The sequence below is a fragment of the Pezoporus occidentalis genome, unplaced genomic scaffold (genome assembly GCF_034315485.1).
Source record: "Pezoporus occidentalis ecotype Australia unplaced genomic scaffold, CSIRO_AGI_Poc_V1 ctg113, whole genome shotgun sequence".
In the NCBI taxonomy this organism is placed as follows: Eukaryota; Metazoa; Chordata; class Aves; order Psittaciformes; family Psittacidae; genus Pezoporus; species Pezoporus occidentalis.
This window is the reverse complement of record NW_026912918.1, coordinates 39,778-57,806: the sequence shown is the minus strand read 5'-3', so window position 1 is coordinate 57,806 and position 18,029 is coordinate 39,778. Positions and strand designations below refer to the sequence as shown.

General features: G+C 39.3%; 1 protein-coding gene and 1 long non-coding RNA gene across 3 annotated transcripts in view; one reads left to right on the top strand and one right to left on the bottom strand.

The window, feature by feature from the left end:
* Positions 1–2,361: 2,361 nt before the first annotated feature.
* Positions 2,362–5,921, bottom strand: LOC134171734 (uncharacterized). Of its 2 annotated transcripts, XR_009967721.1 has the most exons (3): positions 4,018–5,892; positions 3,820–3,902; positions 2,362–3,686 (listed from the first exon to the last, which is right to left on the bottom strand). It is a non-coding gene; the product is annotated as an uncharacterized LOC134171734 (long non-coding RNA). The 2 variants fall into 2 exon arrangements; XR_009967720.1 differs by having other exon boundaries at positions 3,820–5,921.
* A 951-nt stretch (positions 5,922–6,872) lies between these two features.
* CYTH3 (cytohesin 3) overlaps positions 6,873–18,029 on the top strand; it is a 48,294-nt gene continuing 37,137 nt past the window's right edge. The window contains exon 1 of the mRNA XM_062634160.1: positions 6,873–7,083. Coding sequence (XP_062490144.1) covers positions 7,053–7,083 — 31 coding nt within the window. The 5' untranslated portion in view covers positions 6,873–7,052. The remainder of the gene's footprint in view (positions 7,084–18,029) is intronic.

The following is an 18,029-nucleotide window of genomic DNA, read 5'->3' as shown; positions in this document are numbered from 1 at the left end:
GCTTTTTGTTTTGGTAGAGAAATGTAGGGGATTATACTTACATCCATGAGGATATGAAAGGAGTAAAATAGTATGCGTAGCCATAAAAGGGGAAGGATTTAAGTGATGGTTTTCTGCCTCATGTTTCTTTCTAACTGCAGCAGTTGAAATAAATAGGATCCTTTCTTGGTTAGAGACAATGAGAATTTAAAATGTGACACATCGTCTTTTAACAAAGAATCGCCTCCCCTTTCCACCTGAACTCAACAGGAGCTATGTATTCAAAAGTAACCTACAAGAGAAGCTGAAGGCATACTCTCACCAGTATACAACTGCTATATTTCATGGTAGAATAAATTTAGGTCTTGGATGGTAACATGGCACAAAATTCTTTGTACAAACTCAACCCACCATTATAGAGTTATTTAAAACCCAAAACCCTCACAAAACAAGGAGTGGATATAGGTTTACTCCTGATGATTTCACATTAGAGTTGGTAAGATTTGTCTTCATGTTGCAGGTATAAAGCTAGGATAAAGCTTTGTCTAAACACTGTAACTCACAGCTGGCTAATCTTGACAGGAATTTGATCTTGATCAATTTATTACCATTAGGTGTTCTAGCATTGCAAATGAGACATTAACAAGCGTGTAAGTTTGACTATAGGCATAGTTTGAGAAGGGCTGAGCATCACGGGTCAAAAATTAAAATTGATGGTGTCAGTGGTTTAGAATAAGGTTAGAATTATGCAGGGATATTGTCCCCACTGGCAAGATAACTATCCAGCAGCCTGCCCTCCTTCTTTCCACACCATCTGTGTGTCCCAGTCTACCAATGCTGTAACCATGCCAATGCAACTGTTTGTGGTATCAGAGCTTGAACTTAATCAGTGGAATAATTCTGGTTAAAAATCACTGGTTTAGGCAGAACTTTTAAAATCTGGACTGAGCAATCTGATTTACAGCATGGCTTCACAAATGGTTGCATGAACAGATGAGAGGGCATTGACAGTCACAATCGTTAGTCGCCTGTTCCTGCTCCTGTCTAAATTTATGGTTCCATATTTATTAAACCCAGATTTGTGCACTGCTGAGTAGCCAGCAGCAAGATCTGAGCCAGCTCATGTGGAGATATGCAATTGCATTTCAGATGCTCACTGGTGAACCAACAAGAGCACCTGGTCTAACCCTTCTAATACTGTATGTCACAAGCAAGTCCACCTTGTCACTTGGCTGCCACATGTACCATGGGATGCCAGCCCTCTTACACTGTGGAATTGTTTAAGAGTTCTTCTCTGGGCAGGGAGGAGGAGGGAACTGTAGAGGCCTCTCCTGTTATTAGCACTACTACAATAAATCCTTCAACTGCTGCTATATGCATGCAGCTAGAGCAGGACTTGTGTATGGTTTGCAGCCCTGCTACAGTTCTCAGTATAGGATGAATGAGGAATTTCAAATACTTGGGTCTTGGTGAGCCTGGGAAGTGGTAAGTGGTAATACATTTAACCATGCCAAGCTGGAGTTAGCCAACAGAGGTGAATTCACAGACACTGGCTACTTCACAGGGTGGGAACAGAATCTGGCCTTAATCAGTGCACCCTCCGTTGAGAATTACTTTGTATCAAGTTCTATCATTTTCCTGAGATAGAAAAACTCTCTCAAGCTTCATGCAAAATTCCACTCATGATCTTTTTCAGCTTATGTCCTTTGAATCAAAGTCCTCCTTTTCTGTTATTTTAGGCACAGCTTCCACACTAGAAAGCATCCTGTTTGTGTCTAGTACTATGTATGCATAATTAATACAGGTAAAACAAGTTCTAATGCAAAGTATGTTTCAGATCATAAGCATTACAGAGTTGGTGAACCTCCACAATATTTAATGCATTTGTTTTTTCTCAGTGGGGCATTCTGCTGTTCATTACTCAATTACTCATCAGTGGCCCTATCAGTGTTACACAATGCAAACAAGAACTGACTTCCAAAACCAGTAATATTTGATGTTAGGAATAGATAAAGCTCATTTAGAAGTCTTAAAAAACCCAACAAGAAGTCAGGAATTAGGATTTGAAATAAGCTGCAAATAAAATTCAGGATATGATTTAGAAGTTCATCTGGAGAAAAACTCATGCAAAATTCTTAAAAGAGGGGCATCTTTAACTTTGGGGGGTTGACTATTTTAAGGGAATGAGCTTCCTATGCATACAAAAAAGCACCATTCATAAAAGGTGTTTGACTTGCTAAGCTTCAGCTTTGATGTCTCTGACAACAATATAAAATACCTGCATGTAATTTTTTCTTGGATTAAATGGAAAATGCAAATACTTTTGAAACCGTTAAGACAACCAGCAAACAGGATTTTTCCAGCTGAGACAAACAGAGTATGTGTGACAGCATAAACATTTTAATAAACAATACATGGCTAAAACCCGTCTGCCAGACAGAGGAAGTCAAAGAGTTTGCCTTAGGGGCTTAAGAATACCAGGCTTTCAAGTACTGATAAATTAAAAATTAAAAAAGAGAGATGAAAAAAAGATATAATGATGGACTAACACCTTCCTGCCTGGAAACTATAAGGCACTGCTTCTTAAAAAATAAACAGAAGTATTCTTTAATACAATGGCCTAGTATCGATGACAGTGATTCTGACTATCAAGAAGATACTGTCTTAGGAAATGTAATGCTTGCACCATTTTTCTACAAACGTGAGCATCTAAGTGAGCAAGTAGTAAAATCGTAATAATAAAACCACAAAATTCTAGCTTACAAAACATTGCACTGCATCTGTATTAAGATGTATATATATTCCTTGAGATATACATCTATTCTTTAAGATAGATCTATATTCTTTAAGAATGTATTCTTAAGACTGTAGAGACGTTCATGTCTTTGAGATTAACTGTTCTCCTTAAGCATAACTTCTTGCCAAATCTAACAGAAGTGACGATAAGCCAGACTTCCAAATTAGTGATGTTTTGACTGAATGCATGAAATAGGAATACGTGCATGCAGGATGACTACCTCCTCAAATAAGATTTCAAAGATTCTTTCTTCCTTCTGACAGTAAAGTGCATTATTCCACCTCCCTGCATCGGATACTGACATCTGGTCTGATGGCACAATGGCAGTTAGTTTACTTCCTTCTGGATTAATAAAAAATTCAGAATTGTATTTCTGGTCTTTGAATACAATGTTAGTATCTACTTTCCAATCGCTAGTCATGTAATGAACATCATCACAGCTCATCCTTTTGATTTATGAAATCTATCATCATACAATGGAATTTTACATCACTGAAACATTTACATTTCTGTAAGAGGAAACTTAACAAAGTAAGACTAGGCTTTTTTATTTCTACACGTAAACTAAAGATGAACAATGAAGATGATCCCCCCCCCCCCGAATTTCCATTAAGAAATAAAAAGCAATCCAGAAAAAAGGGAGTCCACTCTTGCTGAGGAAAGGATGTGGTAACCTTTCCTACTCTTGAATTCTTTGATTATTAAAATAAAAGAAGAAAAAGGAAGGGTAAAGGGTAATTTTCATTTTCAGCCAGTATTATTTGGAATCTGGTTCAAAAAATCCATAGAAATAGCTTAATACTCAATGAGCCTTTCAGACCACACAAATGTGATAATGTGATGTAAGGGATTCAGTTGTCCTCACTGACTCTCTGTGTAAGGACAAATGTAACAGATACGCTCCTGACCCCTGAAAATGAAAAATGACATGATAAATTACTGCTTAGTGGAAGCTGAACCAAAACAGATACTAAACTATACAAAGAGAGGGAAAGGGAAAATAAAAATAAAATAAAAATAAAATAAAATACAAAGTGTATTACCTGAAAATTCACCAAATAACCACATTTAGCATTAAAGGATCAACCTTGCCAACAGCAGGTTTTGGAGAAAGCCCAATTTTCTCCTAGAAATAATTTAAACAGACCAGCTATTAGACTATTATTTGCAGAAATGACAGACTATGAAGTTCTTCCAACACAGAAGGTTAGATTTGTGGATACAAAACTGGCAAAGCATACTTGTGGTAAATATAGATCTATGACTACAGAATGGACTGCAAGAAAGAAAAATAAAACAAAACAAGATCAAGCAATCTTTAGGAAACTGCTGATTGAAACCCTTATTCATATATAGAGAAAAATAAAATTCATATGTATTTCAAAACAGAAGAATGATCAAAGTTTCAGAAAACAGAGTAGATGTAAGAGAATTATTCACATGAGTAGGAAACAGTTTATTGGAGGGTATCCTACAGTTTGCTGAGATTGTAAGCTGTCTTGCTGCCTGTCATCTTTGTTGGTAAGGCACTACCCAGTATTTAATGATAATGCCATTGTTACTTGTGAATTATCAAAAACTATAGAGTAGTTCTGCTATGGTAGAACTACTATAGCTATGATGTAGAAATATGACTGTAATTCTTTAGTTGATGTTGTGCATTTTCAAAAAATCTATTCCTGACCTGGTTAGGTCTATTCCTGACCTAGCCAGACATGAGACCTATTTTACACACAGGAAAAAGAGACAACAAGGTAAAAGGTTTGATCTTCAAAGTTTCTATTGCACACCTCACTTGAAGATTAAACAGCTCTGAGCAGTAGGCACCTTGTACTCAGAACTAATAGTTTTAATTAGAACACTTGCAGATCAGGCCCATGCAAAAGTAAGTCTCTTCATAATATACACAATATGTATGAAAATTTCAAGCTTTAAGGAACATCTGCCATCATTTCAGAGACATACAGCCTTGAGAAGACACTGTAATGTCAATACTCTTTTGTACTATGTATCATTAATAAATCCTCCTACTAAAATGGGACTGTAAAGCATAGACTTTCCTTGAGAGGGTATTTAATGACATATATTTCAAAGTTACAGAGTCAGCTACATTTTCAATAATGCAAAATACTGATAATCTAACTGTTTGGTCAAGTTAGTATTGCAGTTATAATAAAGAACATTTTGCTTATCTCACAAGTTTAGAATTGTCTGATTTTACCATGAAGTTCATATAAAATCTTTGCTATTAATTTGGGGAATTTTATAACCACTTATTGCTTCCATGAAGTCAACAGGAATTTTCAACTGAATTAGTGGGAGGTGGACTGTTACCAGCAGCTCACCCTTCTCTTTTACTAAACTTAGTGATCGGGCTACCTTTCATTTTGCACTAGAATTTTCTGTCCAACAAAAGTATATTAAGTTATACTGAAATACAGGAAGGAAGGAAAAAAAAAGATATTGACAAACAAAAATAACAGAAGAAAGGAATATATTTTATATAAAAGTGGAAAACAACAGATGAAATGAAAGCAAACAATCTGTGATCAATTATGAAATCAGAATTTTTCTCATGAAGCAGACTCCCCTTTAATGTAAAGTTTTCTCAGTGTGCAAAAATATTCAGAATCCACTGTCAGTTCATCTGCATTCAGACTTGTTTTAAAAACAACCCATAATTGCACTTTATAGACACACATTTCAAAATAAATCCCTTACCTAGGTAATGCTTCTGTTTTATGTAATCACATTTTTTTATACCCTTACTAAACTTATAACAATATTTAATTTAACAAAGGAAATACAGAGGAGTATTTTAAAAGTTTGTGGTATTTATGGTTTCTAGATGAGGTAAAATGCTTTATCACCAGAGCAGCAGCCAGAGCCCAACCTCAGCTCTCAGCAAAATGGGCTGTAATAACCACCTATTAGCAGCAGTGTCAAGAGGTGAGCGCTTCCGACACAGCTTCCTAGATTGTGCTCTGTCCCATGCCAGCCTACAAAAGGAAAATGAAACACCCGATATTTTCCTGTTGGCTGACCCTTTCCCCTCACAGCTTCCTTTCCCAGTAAGATTTTGACACCAAAGGTTTAAAAAAAATAAAGACGGGTGCTACCTAGGAAGGAAGGAAGGAAGGAAGGAAGGGAGGAAGGAAGGAAGGGAGGGAGGAAGACTGGCCTGTGCGAGCACACTTCTGCTTACCTTTACAGAGACTTTGAAGACGGCTGATATCCGGACTCCCATGATATGTCACTGACGATCTTTACTGAGAACTTAAGAAATCTCACAGATCCTTTGACTCCTAGGCAGTAAGCAGACAAATCCTTTCTGTTACCAACACAGATAACACAAACCAATGCAAACCCCTGTGCTACACATGGGGAAAGAGTCTCTACACAAGGCTCTTCATGACCCCTGTTGCAGTGGATGCATCCAGCACCCCTCCAGCACCAGACCGGACCCAAGAACAAGGAGAAAGCAATAATTGGAAGAAAACATGCAAAAAATCATACGCCTCAGGTCAGAGACTCGATCCACCTTGTCCGAATTCACGACGCGGCTTCAAGCCAGCTCGACCCTCGCCTTCCTGTCACCCTCTGCGCTTTGCCCCCTTTAGACCCCTCTAAAAGAGCCAGAAGCTCTGCAGACATTTTCTGGCCACCGCAGACCCCCAAGAAACAACCCCAACCGACACGAAATCCAACTGACTCGACGACTCCCCTCAGCCCCTCCCGCTATCGCTCTCAGGCTGCTAGCCAGCCGCTGCCCCGCAGGCCAGGCTCCTCCCGCTGCCCTCGCCCCCTGCCCGCCCTGACAGTCCAGAGGGGAGTCGGCTCAGGTGCCAGAGCGCTGCCAGGCCGCACCATGCGAAACCTGCCGGGTGGGAACAACGAAAACGAGAAGCAGGAAGGCGAAAGGGAGGCAACCCCCGTCCCCAGGTCCCGCTCCGCCGACAGGGCACGGCCAGGGAGCTGCCGCCCCCTGAGGGGAGGAGGCAGCGCGGCGATGGCCAGCGACCCTGTAGCGGCGGGGCGGCTGTGCAGGCCGGCCGGGCCTGCCTTTCCCCCCCTCGCTCCTCCGCGGGTCACATGAGAGGGGCGGGCGGCTGGGCCGAGGCGGCGGGTGCCGCTGGGGCTGAGGCAGGACTGGGCGGAGAGGGAAGGGGCAGAGCCGCGCGGCGGAGAAGGAGAAGCGTCTGCGAGGCGCCGAGTGCTGAGGCGCGGGCCTCTCTCAGCTGCGGCCGTTGCGGAGCGCGCTGCTTGCGGCCTCAACATGGACGAAGAGGGCGGCGGAGGTGGCTGCGGTGAGTGGAAGGGTTGTGCCGGGAGACGCTGCCTCTCACCTGGCCAGTGCGGGCGCGGGGAAGGCGACCGAGGCGCTCCGCTCCTGGGAAGAGGGGTCGCTGCTCGCCTGCCCGAGGCCGTGACACTCGTGGCGATTCCTCCGTGACACTCGCCGCGCCCTTCCCTCTGTGCGGAGCTGCCCGCCGTTGTTGTGTCCCCGTCCTGCCCGGCGCTGAGGGACTGTAACAGCGAGCACCGAGCAGCACCCAAGAGCGGGGGAGCGTCGTGGTGGGGCTGGCCCTGTCGCCGGCGGGCACAATGGGGGCTCTGTGCCCCGCGGCGGGCGCCCCCGCGGCCGGAAAGGGTCAGGCGGAGGTGGGGAGGGGGGAGGCGGGTTTGCTCTGGCTCGGCGGGGTTCGGACACAAAGGGGGTGACCGGGCCGGGCAGGGGTTCCCGGTGGCCCCGCCGTGGTGACAGCCCCGGGGCATCGCCGTGCTCGTGCGGGCAGTTGCTCGTCTGCTGGGAGAGGGGAAAGGGGGGAAAAGAAGAGAAAGAAAGTGTGTGTCTTGTAGTGTGCGAGCAGCGAACAGAGTAATTGAGCTCTGCTAGGGCTCTGTTTGTGTGTGTCATCTTAATGGAGGCTCGGTGATAATCACGGGGTGGTTCATCCAGTTTAAACAAGGTGAACTGTTTGCAGAGGCGTTCATGTTGCCAGATACTACTTTTAGAAAATCCGACTCGCGTCTTGGGGGAGTTTCTATCCTTCATTTTTATCTCGGAGACCGGCTTGAGCACCGTCCCAGTTAAGGCGCTGCAGACGTGCAACACCCTTCCCTCCTTTAATTTATAATGTATTTTGTGAGTACGTGTGTAAAGCTGCTGCCCGAAATAACCAGTTCTTGTGTATCATCAGCGATAATGGTGGCTGTGGTGACTGAGGGGTGGCTGATCCTGCCTTGGGGCGGAGGGATTGACTTGAGTGGACTGTCCTATATTCTCTGTGACTGTGGCGGTGGTACAGAGTGAAGTGATGAGACCGTATCTTAAATGCTAAACAGACTGCGTTTGAATGCACTGGCTGATGTCTAAATAGGTAAAGTAAGGGCTAAACCTTGTATGATTAATAGTTGCACGGTGCTTGCTAATTCTAAATATAATTACCCAGAACTCGGAAATCAAGTGGGTGTGGTGTTTGTTTTGACAACTTGAAAAAAAAAATTCTGTGATGAATCAGAAAAATTATTCTTCAAGCAGTTGTCTGGAAAAGTGGCCGTTTCTCAGTAGCATTTCTGCTCATTTTGTCAGTGATAGACTGAACTCTTAAAACAAATCTGAAAAGACAAAACAAGACAGTCCTGAAAAGTTATTATTCAAAACAGTTAAATGCTGTAATTGTAAAGAGCAGAAAGCTCATTCAACTCAAAATATGTTATTTTCATAGTATTATGGACTTGCATCTGTAGTTAAGGGAGATGAACACACTTGTTGGCACTAACTCTGTGTAATATAGAACTTAATCACATGCAAGATGTAAACTAGAAGGTGGACTTATTGCTGAATCAATCTTTGATAAGGTGTTAAGCATTTCAAAGTTGGATTTTCATGGGAGGGAGAACACTCAGGACCTCGGGAAGAGACAGTTTATATTTAGCTGAAGGCTGGTTCTATAGGTGAAGCTGGATTTTTACCTAGCATGAGAGTGAAAGTATTACTTATAACCTCATATATCTCATTAATACACATGTTGCTTCTGTGGGGTCAAATTACAGTACAGTTCATGTTTCTCCCTACGTGACTTCATTGTAAGACAACTATGGACTAGTAAGACTGGAAATTTTTTTGCAGTCAGTGTATTTGGTGTTTTACGTTGTAGTGTTGTTGAGTATTCATTTTTTTTCTTGAGTAGGGATCCAGTCTGACATTTTCTTATGGACCACTGTCAATTTGGAACATCAGCATTAGTTAGGTCATTTCCAGCTAATTACTTGGTATTTTGAATTGAGAGTTTGCTGTTTTGTTTTTTATTGATTTATTTTCTAACAATAGAGAGCACGTGGAAAGCATGGATTTGACAGTCAATTTTAAAATCCTTCATTGCTGCTGAGTAGTGAGGCTCATGGCCTAGGAGTTTGACTAGGGCAGTACAGTGTTTTGAACCTCTGCAGGACATTTGCAATCCTCAAATCAGATGTTACTGAGTGGGAAACTTGGAGATAAGCATATCTCTGTTCACAAGTACTTTAGGAAGTATGCAAAATTATTTGAGGACTGCACAGAAAATCACCCTAATTAGAGACTTGAACTAGACAAACATCTAAATATCTAGGACATTAAACTGTGATTCAGAAGGTAAACTGCTATTCCCAGCTCAGTTTTGTGTGCTGCGCCTGCTCTTCAGTTTAATTTGTGTCCTATGCTTCAGTTCCTGTATTTGTCAAATGGGGTCAGTTGTTCTACCACAGTGATAAAAACTGTGAATGAAAACAGAGCTGTGTAAAGGATTTATTATTTTAGAAGCACTTGATGGAAAAGAAATGTTAATTAAGAGAATTGTTCTTAGTAGCTCTTTCTGTTTTGTATGTAGAGCCCTAAATAGGGGCATGCGTTTATATTATACAATCCACTTATGTACAAGCCTCCCATTGATTTCAGCAGAGGCTCTATGCATGGATTATTGATGTGATATGATCCGAGTCAGTTGGTGTCTGTCTCAACCTTCTTTTGTGTTCTGATTAAAATATCTCTGTGGTTTACTTAAGCCAGGAAATTTTTCTTCCCTCTCCTCACTTGGTTTAAACCCACATCTTTTGTGATTTGACTGGGGCTTTTCTTACATGCTTGCTGTTATGTGGTGGGGGTACCACTGCACTATGATCCTCATATTGAATAGCGCTGTTGGCAGCAAGTGCTTTGGCTATGTACTGCTAAACAGTAAGTGATCTTCTGTATAGCATCAAAAAACAGTGCTGGAAGCGCAGAATAGTACTTCTCTTTGTTTTTCTGCATTTGAGTCTAGTTATGCGGTAGCTTTGTAGCCTCCCAAATTCAACTCTGTGCCATTCCTCTTGGAAAAGACTGTAAGATTGAGTGCTTACCAGCTTTGTATATATGTTTGTTTTAAGCTGTCTCTATGAAGGGTTCTAAACAGACATGCCAAAAAGTTAAAATCCTGCTTCTACTTGACAAATAGGCCAGATTACAGCACTAATTGTGGTATTGAGGTTTCTCTGCTGTGCCCCAAACTCTGCTTTATTTCTGAATTTTGAAGCTTTTTTTCTGGGAAGAGAGCAGTTCAGTTGCCAAGCTCTGTTAGTAGTTGGCTGTACTTGCCAGGGATGATGCCAGGTAGAGCACTGATTCTGTTATGTAGACAGACGTTCATGAGGAACTAGGCCGAGAGACCAGATCGTCTTGCAGAGTACTCAGAAGAATAGATTTGCTGCCAAACCAAATTTAGCAAGATGACTTTTGTTCCTTTGCAGGACAAAGCATTTATCCATTTATAGGTAAAGCTGTTAAATGTAACACACACCCCCAGATTTTTCCTAGGAAAGAAAGTTTTAAAATCGATTTAAAATAAACTATCTCACTTTTAGATATGAGCAGCCTGATCGTTTCTGTTCTTTTTACATTGCAGTTATCTTTCAAAAGTAGATGTTAAAGATAGAAGAGTGTATGTGGCTTCCTCATGGTTACAGACATTTGCTCTGCATTTAAGACTAAATCTGCATAGTTTGTTTATAATAAAAGAAACTAATAAGAAATGTATTTTAACACAGAAGAATGTTAAATATGTTTCACTCCCTACTCATCAAAGTGGATGACTTGTACTGGTAGTTTTAAAAAGTTGTGCCAAGAAGTATTCAGTGGAGGGCTTGCAGTTCTAAATAGCATTCTAGGGAGATGCCAAGAATATAAAAATCCACCTGAGTGTTAGACTAGCCACATAGATTGATTCTAAGGAAGGAAAAAGAGCAGATACAGAATAGGAACACAAAAAACTAAATGACAGAAATATAACTTTTATCAGACAGTAGAGCTTCATGCTGCCTCTTATTGCTAAATAAAATGCTTCTTCATGCTAAACTAATCTCGTATTTGTATAGATTACCTGTCAGCTCACTAGTATCTCAACCTTTAGTTCCCAAGCAGTTTAATCTGTTATCATGTTAATAAAAAAATGCCATAATAAAATATTAATAATTGTGAATATTATTTGTTCTGATGAAATCAGAAAATGGGCTTGTTAATGGCAGTAACACATTAAGGGTTTTTTTGCCTAATGTTCAATATTTTTAGCTTGATGTGGAAGAAAACATGAAATTTTTGCTGATACAATTTCCAGAGGTTGTCAGTCGCCAAACTTGATGTTTTCTTATATAATGGTATTTGGTGACTTGGGCTCAGCAACTAAGTATGCCATGGGTTTAGGGGAGCATTGCTGCTATAACATAACATCTGTGTTATAGAATGAAAGCTGTAGGATTTACTCACAGGAAGAGAGTGCACTTTGCAGAATAATGTCTAGGAATAACAGTAATAGCCATGTGAAAGTAGACTGCCCATGTGCTCCTGTTATCAAGTGGATATTGCAATCTTTTAATATCACTGAGGTTATAAGAGCTTTTACTAGTTGAGCAGCTGCAGATAATGAAGCAACACGCTGTTTTCAGGGTAGTCTGCAGTTCACATCAAATTTATCAGTCTCATCATATTTTTTGCCTCCCCTCCTTTCTTTATAGGATTTTGAACACTTTTTGAAGGCAAGACAAATGAAACACGTTGTGGCTTTCCTCTGGTTTCTTCTGCTTGCCATTTTTTTTTGTCCTTTAAGTCTCTCTTCCTAGTACAACAGAAACTTTTTAAAAGCTTTAAACTGTTTTGCTTATACTGTAGCTGCATCTTACCTGCTTCTATCTTTTATCCCTTCTTTTCCCTCCCAGTGCAAACACGCTTTAGGCTTTTCTTTTCTTTTCTTTTCACACCCTGTCTTTGACCCCATTTACTTTTTGAACTACCACTACCACTCCATTTCCTTTTTGTGTTCAAAGTCATTGAAAGAGCTGCTTGTAGTCACTGTCTGAAGAGTATCTCTTCCAGGTTCGTCTTGGGTCCTTTCCGCACTTGTCCTGACCCCTTGTACTCAGTACATTCTCTTCCTCTTCTTTGTCCTGCCAGCTGCCTCTAGTACTGTTTACTATACTTTTTGAAATCTTGCTCCTTTTTGGCTTCTTTGACTGTTCTCACCTTGTTCCTTTCCTATCTTGTTAATTCTTTTTCATTTGGAAGATAATCTGTCTGCTTCCAACTTTTTTTTTGGTGAAGATTTACAGGACCCTGTGCTTGATTTTATGCTCTCTTCTCTATATCTTGTTTCTGGATAATCAGATTTGCAAATAAAAATGGAACTATCATATTTAAACTGATGACTCGCAGGATATACTGTGTGCTCTATATCCAGTACCATCTGTCCAGCTGACATGTTGGCTTGTTTGATATCTTAAGATTGTGTAATTGTCATCTTAAGTTTAATGAGTCTAAATCAGAGCTCTTAATGTTGTTTCCACCCACTTCCTGTGTTTTGTTGTGGTTTTTTTTTTGGTGTCTGTGGATGCTAACATCTCAAGTGGCTATTGACAAGTAAAGAGAGAAATGTTCTAATTTACTCTTTCTCAAAAAATAGTCTCTATAAAAGTTATAATAAAAATGGCAGTAAATGGAACACTTTTGCAATCTCAAATTTATGAAATAAATTACATTCTCCTATGCAATATTCATTTTCCTGTTTGAACACACATATAGACTAAATATGTTTATGGGATGACATATGACATTTTCTGTAGGCTTCTGCATTGGACTAGCCAGCATGCAGGATAGTGTTTTGTGACAACTGAGTGAATCTATATGAATTTTTCCCTCCTTTTTAAAGTAAAGTGCTAATTAATGATGTCCGCTTCATTTTGTCTCCTTATAGTTAATGAGTACTTAAGCACGTACGGAAGAATTGCACTTAGTGAAAAGTTTGGACATATTGACTATGTGCTTCATTCACAGAGGATAAAAATAGGTACTTGGCATCTGGTTTATTAGAAAAACCTGTCAATTTATAGAATTGTAAGGCAGAAAGGAAAGATTTCTGACTCCTTCACTGTCCATTCTTTTGAAGCAAAATGTTGTAGAGGAAAGGTACGTGACTTAGGTAGTAAAGCATATTTAATTATGCCATTTGTATAAATTTAACATCTAGCAAATTGTTTTTAATTGCATGTGACTTCCTTCTTTTAATTCGAACAATTTCATGGGAAAACATAGTATTGCAAATTTTTTGGACAACAGTATTTCCTCTTAGTGGGATAGACACACAAAATCCACTAGAAAACCATGTGTTTTGTGGTCCTCTGAGATTTGCTTGGAGAAGGAAATTGCTTGACCTATTTGGTTGCTATGAAGTAAAAACATTCTTGTTCTCTTTTTCTTCTTGTGAACATCTGTGTCACATTTATTTCATTACTTTCTGAGGTTCTTTAAACCCATTATTTAGTAATACAGAGTTTTTCTTAAGGAAAATAAAGTGATGCATAGCTGCCTCCACAATTACATTGAACTTCTGATACCTGCTTATACATGGGTATGATAAAAGTGGGTAGATTTCACAATAGAGATGACATGTTAAAAGGCAAATACAAACATTATCTACTATTTCCTGGGAAAAAGTGTTTGACATATTCAGTCTTACGGAGTTAACAGGAAATGTTGTGTGCTAGAACCTTGTGAAATCTAAATCAGAATCTCATCTAGGATATGGAGTACAGGTTGGGCTTCTCGGTGTGGTTTTACTAATTGGCCTCATTTTCAGATGTTCTTTTTAGAATAAAAAGAAATAGTTACCTTATGCTATTATATGCAAGGTGATACTGTTATTTAGCAACCCAATGGAAATTGTACCAGCAAGGATAGATTTTGCTGGAAGACTGTTAACTTCTGAATTCCAATAATTCTTCTGAATTCCATAAGAAAATTCTTCAAAAGAATAAAAGATCTGTTCATTTGTGAAAGTGAAATCTGAATTCAGCTCTGCCTTTTGCTATCACATCCAAGGGCTCACTTGGATTTTAAGGAACTGCCTCTGTTCTTTGCAGATGCGGGTCCTTAATACAAAAGGAGAAAGTTGTTGATTTTTTAGATGAAACTCCTTGAGTTTCTTAACAAAACAAAAAAGCTGTGTGAGAATGATTAACCGCAAATCTGTCACTGAGGGTATGGAGAGGGTTGAACAATAACTGTGGGAATTAATTTTAGTGGCTTTTCTACCCAGCTACAGGTTCTCACGCAGCTTGTAGGAATACCTACTCCTCAGTCAAATTATATTGAAATTGGGTACTTTTTGAAATAGGCATACTTTAGAAGGAGGAGTTGATGGGTAGGAAAAGAAATATGTCCAGTCTCTGTTGTACTCACTCTCATTCTCACACACATGCATGCACAAAAGAAGGCTGAAAAAATTGGCATCTGCAAGTAAGGGAACTGCCTCTTACTGTTTTATCTGAGAGGAACTGTGAGATGTAATCATTTAATGAGTCACCTCTGCGTTTTTATACAACCGCCTTGTTAATAACTTCTCACATGGAGATGTGTGGTGTGGGTTTTATCTATTTATATTTTTTACTATCTGATTCATATTGCAAAATACCAGGTTGTTTTCTTGTTTAATTTTAAGTATTCAAGAGTCTTTATTTGCTGTTACATTTTTGCTTTCATGTACTGTGGATAATCATGTTCCTTAAGATCCTTGTTTGGTTCATAAACAGTGTTGTCTGTAGGGTTAAATTTGGACATAAACAGATCCTTTTGCCTTAATACAGGAGACAGGTAGTTGTCAAAAGGGACATTCGTAATTGCATTGGACATTATAAGATAAAGAATTATGGTTACTTGAAGCAGTATTTCTTAACATTCAGTAGTCAGATTCCCAAATAGGTTTTTTTTCTTGCTCATGTAAGTTTGGATTAATGAACTTCCTGCCTAGTCATTCTAATACACAAAGGAGGAATTTTCCCACCAGGCTGTGTACTCTGTCTGAGCACAACTTTGACCACTTGCAAATGCAGTTTTTGAATTTGTAAAGCTGCTGCATGTTTCTATTTCAGTATTTTATAACTGGCCAGCTAGGGGATGTGGAGCAGAGTTTTCCCAGAAAGTTGAGGTTAAAGTGGCTGCAAGAAGAGATGGTGGTGGAGAAACTGTTGGGAAGAACCTTTCAAGTTAAATGTGTTCTCTGACAATGAAACTCCTAATGTGTACAAGCTAGGGGCTTGGTCCTTCGTAGGACTGTTCTAAGTCCTTCTTGAGAAGACCAAATGGGCCTAACCCCTTTTTTGTACCTATAAAGTGCTCAGCTGTTTCTGATTGCCTCTCACAGGAGCTACTATGTACAAACTGTGCAGGCTGACGAGCCATTATAGTAGATATATGGACTTTATTTCGTGGGGTAGGTGAATGTGCATCTATATATTATTTTGTTGTTCTCCCTTTATTATTTTCTTATTTTTGGTTCTAATTTTTAAAATGTTGTGTGGTGTTTTTTGTTTTTTTTTTGTTTGTTTGTTTGTTTGTTTTAACTGAAAGGATTCTGCTTGGGATTCACCCAAAACAAACAATATTTCAGGAGCATTCCTTCGAGAGCCTTTATCTGGTTGAAGTAATCTTTGGTTTAGTCTTGCATTTTAAAACTTGCATTTAAAATTGTTAGGTTAGCTATAAGGAAGATAGATATAAAGAAGAAGGTCTTTACTGTGAGGGTGGTGAGTCACTGGATTAAGTTGCCAAAAGAAGTGGTAAATTCTCCATCCCTGGCAGTGTTCAATGGCAGGTTGGGCAGAGCCTTTGGTGACATGGTCCAGTGTGAGGCATCCCTGCCCATGGCAGGGGGTTTGGAAATAGATGATCTTAAGGTCCTTTCTAACCCTCACTATTATATGATTCTGTGGCAATTCTATGTTAATCGGGGAAAACTCATTCTGCATGTGGTATCAGTCACATAAATGCATAAATGGGTAGTCTCTGTTATGGAAGCATATGTTTATAGTCTGAAAAGTAACTTTTCAACATAGCTTTATTTTTATCTAACTTGCTTTTCCACAAGTCAGTTTTGACCTAGTGTACCACTCTTTTATTTATTAAAATTGTTATATCACGTACTTGCAACATTTTTAGGCAGCATCCAACATTTATCTAGGGGCAAGGAGAATATCTGTGCTTGTTTTCCCACCATCTCTTATCGTTTGTGCTGCTATTCCTGAATTGCAGTTTGTATAGATGCTGTTTCCTACTAAGTGGAAGTTGAACTGGTAGCCAAGGTTAGAGGCAAAGTATAGAGAAATGGCTGTTGTGTCAAGGAAAATGTTTGCAGTCACAGAAGGGAGATACTAAAAGGTTTCAGGTATGTGTTTAGTTTGTTCCTTGTATAGGTGTTGCTGATGAATTCTGTAATCTGGGAATCTCAGGTACGGTTTTGAACCTATCTCCTATGTATTAAATGAGGTCAGCCTTTCTAGGCAGCTTGTGACATTTCAGTTTGTTGTAGATGTTTTAGCAAGGACAGATAAATGGTGCATATGGAGTTGATTATTTTTTAGCCCTAGGAAGTGGATTTTTGTGCATTAAATATAGTAACTTTCTTGTTTTTAATATCTGGGAGGAAGCTTCCCAACCCCCAGTGATTATTTTTTGTTGTTGTTTTAAATCAAAATACGTGTAACTCTCTTCATTCTCATTTTGTGCGATGTAAGTTGGAAAGACTTCAGTGTTTAGTCTTGGTCTTGTACCAATAAATGACACAGTATCACATGAATGTTTTAGAAGATTAGGTGATATGTTAAAAGAGCAAACATTAAAAGAAGACTAGTTTAAGGCCTTCCAATGTGACTTCTAATATTCAAGGTAAAGACAGTGTAAGTTGTTACTGTTCTCTTGCTGAAAACTTCCCTTTTGTATCTTCTACCTGTGTTGTAGGCCTGAAAACGTAATGTGTTATGAAGGGGAAAGGTTGGGTGAAATTGGTAATTCAAATTAAATACAAATAAGTTTATGGAGCCTGTGGGTGGGTGGACTTGGCAGATACAACCACTGTGGTATGTTAGACTTGAAAGACCATATGGAGCTGATTATTTTCTGGCATTTTGTAGTAAAGGTTTTTGAAGAGGATTATTATATTTTTTTTAATTTTTTTTTTTTTTTAGAAGAGGGGTAAAAAATAGTAAGACTAACTTCAGTTTGCATCAAGTAGTAAAATAGCTTGTAGTAGCATATGGAAAACCAATTTGTTCAAAGGTAAGCTGCTAAAAGAAGTTATCCTACTGTTTTCCTATTGGCTCTCCTGTTTTCTGAAGGCAGCCAAAGATCCTGTGCAGCTGGGAGTAATACAGGATCCAGCTGTAGCTTTTTTTATTGTTGTTCAGATGTCCGGTGATGGTCGAATCTGAGTTATTGTGTGGAAATTCAGTAAAGGAAAAGGGTAGGGTGGGAAAAAAGTGACTCTCTATAAAAATATTCCAGTAAAAGCAACAGGAACTAGGAGTATCCATTTCAGAACTCTGCCATAAATCCCATCCTGAAATACTTAAAACGCCTTCACATTTTGCTGTAGACTTTAAGTCATCTCAGAGTTCTTGGTTTATTTTTTAAACAGAAATGAAGTTAGCTTATTGAAGTGGGAAGGTGGCTATTCTTTTAGGTTACTTATGGAAGAAGATACCAGTTTCTCATTTGCAGGATGAGGTTTTAGTTAAAACAAAATTCTTTACTCTTTTTAAGTAATGTTACACTATGTAATGCCAGAATGCGAGTATATCAAACTGATTTGTGCTGTGTTTTACTCGTCTTTGTTTTGCAAAGTCGGAGTATGTAAGGAGGGGAGAAGCCTAATATTTTCCTGGAGAGTTTGGTTTACCTTTGGTGTATTTGGTG